We start from the raw sequence: 8,966 nt of genomic DNA on the forward strand, positions 1-8,966 counted from the left end.
TCTCTTCCCAAAGTTAGTTTAGTTGCCTCTGGGGTTAAGAGGGCTAAAGCTGCTACAACTTGCAGACAATGGGGCCATCCCTTGGCCACAGTGTCAATTTACTAAGATAAGCTACAGGTTGCAAAACTGGACCCTGGTCAAGACCCCTAGGGCAATTCCGCTCTGGTCTGTAATGTATAGATTAAACTGTTGTCCAGTAGGAAGACTTAAAGAAGGGGCCTGTAAAAGGGCATTGTTCAGCTACTGGAATGCCTTATCTGCCTCTGCTTCCCATTCTAGAGTGACCAGAACTATTTTTTTGAGATAGAGTCTCAAGCTGTCCCTCTGGATAGAGTGCCATGGTGTCATAGCTCACAGCAACAAACTCAGGCTAGTCTCAAACCTGTGAGCTCAAGCAATCCACCGACCTCAGCCTCCCAGAGTGCTAGGATTCCAGGCATGAGCCGCCGTGCCCGGCATTCCGTTTAAGCATTTTTAATTAAAAAATAGAGTGGTCTGGTTATTTCACTATATCCAGGAATCCAGAGTCTGCAAAAGCCTGTAATTCCCAAGAAGCCTCCAAGCTGTCTGAGAGTTTAAATTTTAGGGTGAGTGAGCCAATATTGGTTCTATACTTTCTTTACCCAAGGTTCTTTCCCTGTGAAAGTTGGAGACCCAAATAGTGCATCTCCAGTAGACACAATGGGGCTTTAGTCATGGAAACTTTGTGCCCATAATCAACTAGAAAGTTTATAGAGCTTGGGGAGCTTTGTGGCATTCCTCTGCATCTGGTCTGCCCCTCCCCCCAAATGTCATCTACTTACTGAATACGAGTCCCTGTGGGATGAGAAATGACTCAAGTCTTGGGCTAAGGCAACTGTCCTTAAATCCTAGAGGTAATCTGGACCAGTTGAGCATATTTGCTTTTCTCACCTGTCCCTCGTTCACCCATACTTCTGGGTTAATTTCTGTCTCTAATTAGGGAAGGCACAAATGTAGGTTCTTGCCTCATATTCATATAAATGGTTCTTACCGGGTTAGTATGTCCCTCCCCAAAAGGGAAAAGTGAAAGGTTACAAAGCCAAAGAGGAAAGATTATTCCGAGGCTCCAGACAAAAGGAAAACGGAGGCGAAGCTTGTGCAATTAAAATGGTTTTATTCCACCTGGGTGTAGGTGAGGCAAGATTTCTAAGCAGGCCATGAGGAAATCCACATGTGGGTAATGGAGAATGGGGATTTTATTTACTTATTTTTTTTTGAGACAGAGTCTCACTATGTTGCCCTCAGTAGAGTGCCATGACATCACAGCTCACAGCAACCTCAAACTCTTGGGCTTAAGTGATTATCTTGCCTCAGCCTCCCAGGTAGCTGGGACTACAGGCATCCGCAACGCCCGGCTATTTTTTTGTTATAGTTGTAAGGGTGGGGGTGGCCCATTTACCTTTCCTGAGGTAGGACATCGATGGGATAGGGTAGGGGTTGACCTATTCACCTCTCTTAGGTGGGACATCTGGTGGAGAGGGTAGGGGGCGGATTCTTTTTTTTTTCTTCTTTCCTAATTTGTATATTTTTATTTCCTTTTTTTAACTTTTATTATTTTTTTTTTATTAAATGATAGCTGTGTACATTAATGCAAACATGGGGTACAGTGTAGTGTTTTCATATACAATTTGAAATGTTTTCAAACTGGTTAACATAGACTTTGTGTCATTTACTTAGTTATTGTGTTAAAACATTTATACTCTAGTTCTACAAAAATTCACTTGTACAAGGGGGCGGATTCTTTTAGGTGGGTCTTGATCCTATCAAAAAGGACTTTCAGACATAATTAGGAAGGCGTGAGAGAACAGCCAGTCACCCTAATTGAGAGAAAAATTTGGTACTGGCTTTCCAGATACCCCCTGTATAGTTACAGATTTGGGGGAATAGAAAACCAAGGTTAGAGAGTACAGAGAAGGTTGCTCCAGTGTGCAGAAGAAATTCTGTCTCCTGGCTCTCCACTATGAAGCAGACCCAGGGCTCTTGAGAGGTGATGACACAAGCTGGAGCCAGGAGAATCTGCCCCAGGCACTCTCAGCCCAGGTTGGGGGCTGATGGGGATCATTGTCCCAGGAGGCCTTCGCCTCTGAGGACAGGCTGCCCTCCAGTGGTCACCCTTGCATTCTGGACAGGGGCCCAGTGGCTTGCCAGACAGGTGCTGCTGCTGAGGGCAGTGTCTCTTGAAGTGGCCAGTCTGACCCCATTGGAAGCACTTTTTCTTAGCTGCTCTGGTTCCCTCTGCCCCGAATGGTGCCCATTTGTTGGCGTGTCATCACAGGATTGTCATTCTTTTTTATCCTTTCTTTCTTTTTTCCCCCCTTCCTCCTGATCTCAATTATTAAAAAGACTGCTGGCTTAGTGTCTATAGCACAATGGTTATGGCCACATGCATCAAAGCTGGCAGATTCGAACTTAGCCTAGGCCAGCTAAACACCAATGACAACTGCATCAAAAAATAGCTAGGTGTTGTAGTGGGCGCCTGTAGTCCTAGCTACCTGGGAGGCTGAAGCAGGAGGATTGCTTAAACCCAAGAGTTTGAGGTTGCAGCACAGCGCCTGTGGCTCAAGTGGCTAAGGTGCCAGCCACATACACCTGAGCTGGTGGGTTCGAATCCAGCCCGGGCCTGCCAAACAATGATGGCTGCAACCAAAAAATAGCAGACGGTTGTGGTAGGTGCCTGTAGTCCCAGCTACTTGGGAGGCTGAGGCAGGAGACTAGCTTGAGCCCAGGAGTTGGAGGTTGCTGTGAGCTGTGATTCCACAGCATTCTATCAAGGGTGACATAGTGAGACTCTGTCTCAAAAAAAAAAAAAAAACCTGAAAAGCAGGATATTAAAAAAATAATCTTTATTAAAACAGCTAAACTTAGCAATGAACTATACTCTTTAAGTGGTACATCTTATGAAACAAGAGTTTCATAGTCTAACAAGAAGCATAGTCTAATTCTATACACTTTTAACTCACTGATGATTAAGCTGCTTGCTTCTTTTCCATTTATCAATTCAGAAAAAGCCCCTTTCACTGGGCGAGGTGCCGCACGCCTATAATCCCAGCACTTGGGAGGCCGAGGTGGGTGGATTGTCTGAGCTCACAGGTTTAGGACCAGCCTGGGCCAGAAGGAGTCATCATCTCTAGAAAAAAAAAAAAAAAAACTTAGGAGTTGTGCTGGGCACCTGTAATCCCAGCTACTAGGGAGGCTGAGGTAAGAGAATCACTCACTTGAACCCAAGAGTTTGAGGTCGCTGTGCACTATGATGCCACAGCACTCTACCAAGGATGACAAAAGGAAACTCTGTCTCAAAAAAAGAAAAAGAAAAAGCCTCTTTTACATTTTCTCTCTCACTTCCTTGCCTTGGCATCAAACCAACCCTGCTTTGGACTTCAAGGAAGAAGCCCAGTTGAAGGTCCTCTCCAGGCCTCCCCTCAACCCTGGCCCCTGAACTGGGCTCTGACTGCAGTCCAAACCCCTTCCTCTCTGACAAACTAGGAGGTATGTGGGGCTGTGTCTGGCTCCCAGCATCATTCACTTCTTCAGAGCATTTTCCAACATAGGGCAGGAGAGGAAACTAGTGCTGTTTGGTCTGATCAAATTTAAGGCTTTATCACAAGGATCTAAAAATTACCTAAGCCTGCTCTCTCCTTGCACAGCTGGGTGGGGAAGCGCAATAGGGAGAGCCAAAGCCCTTCAATCAAGGGCTCTGGATCATGGACAGGAGAGGCTACCTTAGTCCTTTTTGCCTCCTCCAGCTGGGGTTCTTGTAAGAAGCTTCCCTGGGCTGTAGGGGGCCAGTGTGGAAACTGTGGGAGATTCCAGCTTCACTCTGTCCAGGAGGGTCTTCTTAAGGGCAGCTGGGGAAATCTTTTCTTGGTCAGCCATGGACTGCAGCTCTCTGCAGACAAAGCCCAGAAAGGTTGAAGGCAAGCAATAAGCCCTGGAGCCAGAGCTTTGTGAGTCTTTCTTACCTGCACAACTCTCACCCTTGTTGATCTACCAAAAGGTTAGGGTTCTAAAACAAATATTCCTCTAAGCTACTTCAAAGTACTGTTTAGGCTCGGCACCTGTAACACAGTGAGTAGTTACAGCACCTGCCACACACACCGAGGCTGGTGGGTTGGAATCCAACCCAGGCCAGCTAAACTACAATGACAACTGCAACAACAACAACAAAAAAATAGCCAGGTGTTGTGGCAGTCGCCTATAGTCCCAGCTACTTGGGAAGTTAAGGCAAGAGAATCACCTAAGCTCAAGAGTTTGAGATTGCTGTGAGCTGTGATGCCACGGTACTCTATCAACGGCGACATAGTGAGACTCTGTCTCCAAAAAAAGGGTACTATTTAATTAAGTAGTCTTATTTATATCATTTAATCCCAGTTAGACATAGAGGTTCAGGTGCTATATGTGCTTACATGGGGAGACTGTGGAAAATGACAGTTTGGAGTCATAGATGTAAAGTCGAATCCTGCATCCATCACTTATTTGCTGTTTGACTTTGGGAAAACTATCCCTGAGCCTCAACATTCCCATCTTTAAATCAGAGTTAATTCCATCTAAGAGAACTGAGAATTAAGTGGAGTAAGGCCTGTGAACTGGACTCAAACAGCAGGTTCCATGACACAGCACCCAGCCCAGCCCAGGGGCCAGGTGGGCGTGGAGAGCCTGGGGAAGAAGGAGAACAAGGTGGACTCACCGTGTTCTGATACAGGAGGCCTCGACTGCCTTGATGAGCAGAGAACGGAAACCCCCACTCTCTAGAAAGTGCAGGGCATGGATGGTGGCTCCCCCCGGGGAGCAGACATTGTCCTTGAGCTGGCCTGGATGCTGCTCTGAGTCCAGCAGCATCTTGGCAGCACCCTAGGGCAAGAAGGGCACATTAGAGGAGAAACTAGCACTCCTTGGGAAAGGTTTCCCCATGCCCACTGGTTCTGTCTAATCCCTATCCCAGATTCCCAACCACCCCTGCCCGAGCTCAGTGACCCACAAGAATCCCACCCCACACCCTAGCCCCAAATGAGTACAGGGGAAAGATACTGACCAATAAGGCTTGGGCCCCCAATCGGACTGCCAGGCGCCGTGGCAAGCCCATCTTCACCCCACCGTCAGCCAACGCATCCAGGGCCATGAACGCCTGTGGAGATACTCACTGAGCCCCAGGTGGCAGGCACCCTCCCTCAGTCTACTCTTTCTGATGTCTGGAACTAGCTCCAAAGCTCAGCCTCCTCCACCAGCCAGCTATGCTTAAGAGGTGGGTGCCACCCTCAGCCCATGCCTGCCCACCAGTCCACTCTGTTCTCTAGGTTCCCGGAAGGCTAAACAAGTAATGAAGGCCTTACATAGGCAGGTCCGCTGCCACTGAGCCCTGTGACAGCATCAATCAGGTCCTCCTCCACCTCGGTGCAAAAGCCCACGCTGCTCATGAGCTGTTCCAGGAGCTGCCCATCCTCTACCAGGGCGTAGGTACCCGTGGCATACACTGTCGCTCCCTCCCGCACAACCACAGGTGTGTTAGTCATGCAGCGAATCACTTTGGGGGCTGACTGGAATGCCATCAGCTTCTGTGGCGAGAGAGAGGGCTGAGTTAGTGAGCAGGCCACCGCTCCCACTCGCACCCACCCATCAGCTTCCACTCTCAAGCTATTCAGGCCACTCCTCCCCTCACACAAGGGACATAAGGACTGAGATGGTACCTTTTCCACAGAGCTGATGGTGACACCAGCTGCACAGGAGACCACAATGTGCCTGGCTTGCACGTCAACCCCAATCTCATCCAGGATGAAGGGGATGATGTGTGGCTTCACAGTCAGGAAAAGGACATCACTGTGCCTCACTGTCTCCTTGTTGCTTCGAGTCAGGTTCACACCCATCTTCTGCAAGAAGAGATTCCCCACTCATAGTGCCAGGGCAGCCTGGCTAAGCCCAGGACTCCCAGGGAGCAGCTGAGGCCCTGCCACGTCCACTCTGCCAGCTGCAGCCTGGAATTCCTGGCCCTGTTCCCTTACTCCAACTGACACAAAATTTCTCAGTGTTGCTACTGGACAAGTAAGCACTGGGCATGACAAGCTTCTCCATGGTAACCAGAAAGTGACTATCCCCTCTTGCCACCAATCTCTGGCACCCAAGGTAAGAAGGCTCCATGGTGGAAAGTGGCAAAAAGAAAGGTGAATTGCTAGTACCTGGTGCTCAGCCGCAGCACTGGGTCAGGCCTATCCCAATCCCAGCCACTTTTCATCAGCCTGCACAGCCTGTGTAGTCTAGGGCTGAGCTGGAGGCCACCCACCCATCCCTCTAGGACTTCAACCTGAGAAGTAGGGGCCTCCAGAACATCAGCCCACATTAGGCACAGACATTGCCTGTCATCTACTCATTGGCCATCCCTTCCCCACACTGTCCGAGTTGTGAGTGACAGGATGTTACATTTTTGGAGAGCAGAATGAATTCATTCAGATTTTTTCCCCAACATTTTCTTTCTTTCTTTTTTTTTTTTAAGATAGTTTCACTTTCTTGCCCTCAGTAGAGTGCTGTGGCATCATAGCTCAGAGCAACCTCTGACTCTGGGGCTCAAGCAATTCTCTTGCCTCAGCCTCCCTAGTAGCTGGGACTATAGAGGCCTACCATAACACTGAGCTATTTTTAGAAACAGGGTGTTGCTCTAGCTCAGGCTGCTCTTGTGAGCTCAGGAGATCCGCAGGGCCTCAGCCTCCTAGAGTGCTGAGACTACAGCTGTGAGCCACCAGCCTGGCCAACACTTTCATTTATGCCTCAGGAGAACAGCAAAGTGGCTATTGTTGTAAAAGAGTAAACTAACCCTCAAAGTGGCTGAGTACTTTAAGGTCATACAACTAGTTAATGATGAATAAAAATACTCAATAAAAATGAATATTTAGGGCAGCGCCTGTGGCTTAAAGGAGTAGGACTTTGGCTCCATATGCCGCAGGTGGCAGGTTCAAACCCAGTCCTGGCCAAATAGTGGAAAAAAAAAAAAAAAAGGAAAGAAAATGATATTTATTATCTGTTATGGGCCAGGAGCTTTCCACATCTAATTGGCACAGTTAATTCTCTACTGATTCCAGCGTCTGGATTTGATCCCACATCTGTCCACCTAGATGCTCTGATGACACTCAGCTGCCCCACAGAAGGGGGAAGGATTGCGATGCTCCTAGTGGGAGTTCAGCTCCAGCCAGCGACCACATGGGCTCAGGCGCCAGGGGACTCAGTTCATCCTCAATCTCAGGTCATCTTGAGTTTCAGGTCCCCTCTCCCTGGGCCTCCCACCTCTTCCCCCACACACCTCCGCGACACCTACCCTGAGGGCGGACACCGTGGGCAGGTCCATTTCCGGGGAGCTGGCCATTATTTTGTGAGCCGACACGATGCCTGTAGAACACAGACAGGACTTTTCAACTGAGGACCGTGGCCCACCTCACCCCCGAGCTTTCCGTGAGGAAGCAGAATCAAAGCCCACAGCCCTCTAACTGTCTCCCTCTTCCCTTTACGCGGACAAACACGCACTTGCTGCTTACAGGAATCTCCTCTACCCCACCGGGCGTAAATTTCCCTTTCACTCACTCGCTCATTCATTCATTCATAATCGCGGGGTGGAGGAGGCCGGTTCACCGACCAAGTCTAGGGACCGTCCGCAAACCCGCCTACCCCCACTTGCCTGCGGCCGTGAAACCTCGAGCCAGCGCACAGGCCAGCTGGCCGGCGCCGATGAAGCCCACGCTCATGGTTCTGGGCTCAAGTCTCGGGGAGGCCGCAGGAGATGCCACTAGCGGAACGCTGACTACGCCAGAGATCCAGGAGCTGCCAGAGACTTGCGCAACACGGCCTAGCGCTACTCTTTAAAGCTGTACCACCCCCGCCAAGGGCGGGGCAACAGATGGCGCTACAGGAAACTTGGCCCGGCCCTGCCCAGGCGGCCAATCCAAGGCCGGGTGATTCAGGTCGGCCAATCCCTGGCAGAGTCCAAGCCACATGCCCGCCTCCTCCGCTCAGACCCCTGGGCGGAACCAGGGCTGCAGCTCCGGAAGTCCCTACCTGTGCTTGCGCGATCGGGACCCCGACTACTCTATACCTGAAAAGAGAGTTAAGGTCACTATCCTGGCTCCCGTTGGACAGGCCCCCGCACCCATTCTCTAGGCCCAGGTGAGCTCAGAAATCATAGCTAGGCACAAACAGGCTGCCCTTTCCAGACTACACCTTCTGGGCTCTAGCAAGGTCAGGAATAAAACAACCTGAAATGTTGTGTGGCTCCGCCTTGATTAGGGTGCACACGCCCTTATCTCTTCCCAGAGAGAAACACTGCAAAGACCTGATAACCTTGCCATAGGAGGGACTCTATTTATTCATTTATTAATGCACTTGTTAACTTTGAAGACATGTTTTTCCACCTACGAAGTCTTGGCCAAAATGTAATTCTCCATACTATGTTTACAAAGGACCCGGGGGAGACTTCCGACTTGGGTCTTACTGTTTGACAGAAGCTTTGTGCTGTTCTCCTCCCCTGTATTCCTTTCTGTATAACAAAATCTTATCTTACTGCTCATCTGTGGTCAGTGGGTTCATTTTTCCTAGGTTCATTCTTTGCATCCCTGAGACCAAGGACCTACGGAAGAAAGAATTCTGGTAACATGTTTGGGGGCTGTTGTCTAGGATTGAAGATGTATGGCAAGCAATGGACCACTTAACTGTATCCTGTTTTTCTCTACAATTATAATATGAGACTAATAATTTGGATGCCCTTCAGACCCTAAAAGCACATAGTGTGGCTGTGGACTTCCAGGTCACGGGAGAGAGACTGTTGGGAAATGAACTTTGCAATACCCCTTGGCTCCAAAAGAAAGGAGCCAAAGGAAATGTTAGAAGGCTTCTGAACCCATTCTGTATCCACCCCTTTTCTCTGTTTGAGAACTGAACAAAGAGAAGTAGCGCTCAGAGGTCCTGGAGTCCCC

General features: G+C 49.3%; 1 protein-coding gene across 1 annotated transcript; it reads right to left on the reverse strand.

Moving 5' to 3' along the window:
* Positions 1-3,651: 3,651 nt before the first annotated feature.
* On the reverse strand, positions 3,652-7,383 carry PYCR2 (pyrroline-5-carboxylate reductase 2). Its single transcript, XM_023513929.1, has 6 exons — positions 7,319-7,383; positions 5,703-5,882; positions 5,349-5,570; positions 5,051-5,143; positions 4,706-4,869; positions 3,652-3,907 (listed from the first exon to the last, which is right to left on the reverse strand). The coding sequence occupies exons 1-6, from the start codon at positions 7,364-7,366 to the stop codon at positions 3,742-3,744; spliced, it is 873 nt and encodes a 290-aa protein (XP_023369697.1). The 5' UTR covers positions 7,367-7,383; the 3' UTR covers positions 3,652-3,741.
* Between the last annotated feature and the right edge of the window lie 1,583 nt (positions 7,384-8,966).

The sequence above is a fragment of the Otolemur garnettii genome, unplaced genomic scaffold, assembly GCF_000181295.1.
Source record: "Otolemur garnettii isolate 467f Iridium unplaced genomic scaffold, OtoGar3 scaffold00045, whole genome shotgun sequence".
NCBI lineage: Eukaryota > Metazoa > Chordata > Mammalia > Primates > Galagidae > Otolemur > Otolemur garnettii.

What these genes read in the sequence shown, in the direction of transcription:
- PYCR2 (XM_023513929.1), bottom strand. Translation starts at nt 7,366, where the DNA reads ATGGCCAGCTCCCCGGAAATGGACCTGCCCACGGTGTCCGCCCTCAGG. An exon ending in CCACGGTGTCCGCCCTCAGG is followed by an intron (nt 5,883 to 7,318) that starts GTAGGTGTCGCG and finishes CTCTTCTTGCAG; the next exon opens with AAGATGGGTGTGAACCTGAC. An exon ending in TGGGGGCCCAAGCCTTATTG is followed by an intron (nt 4,870 to 5,050) that starts GTCAGTATCTTT and finishes TTCTTGCCCTAG; the next exon opens with GGTGCTGCCAAGATGCTGCT.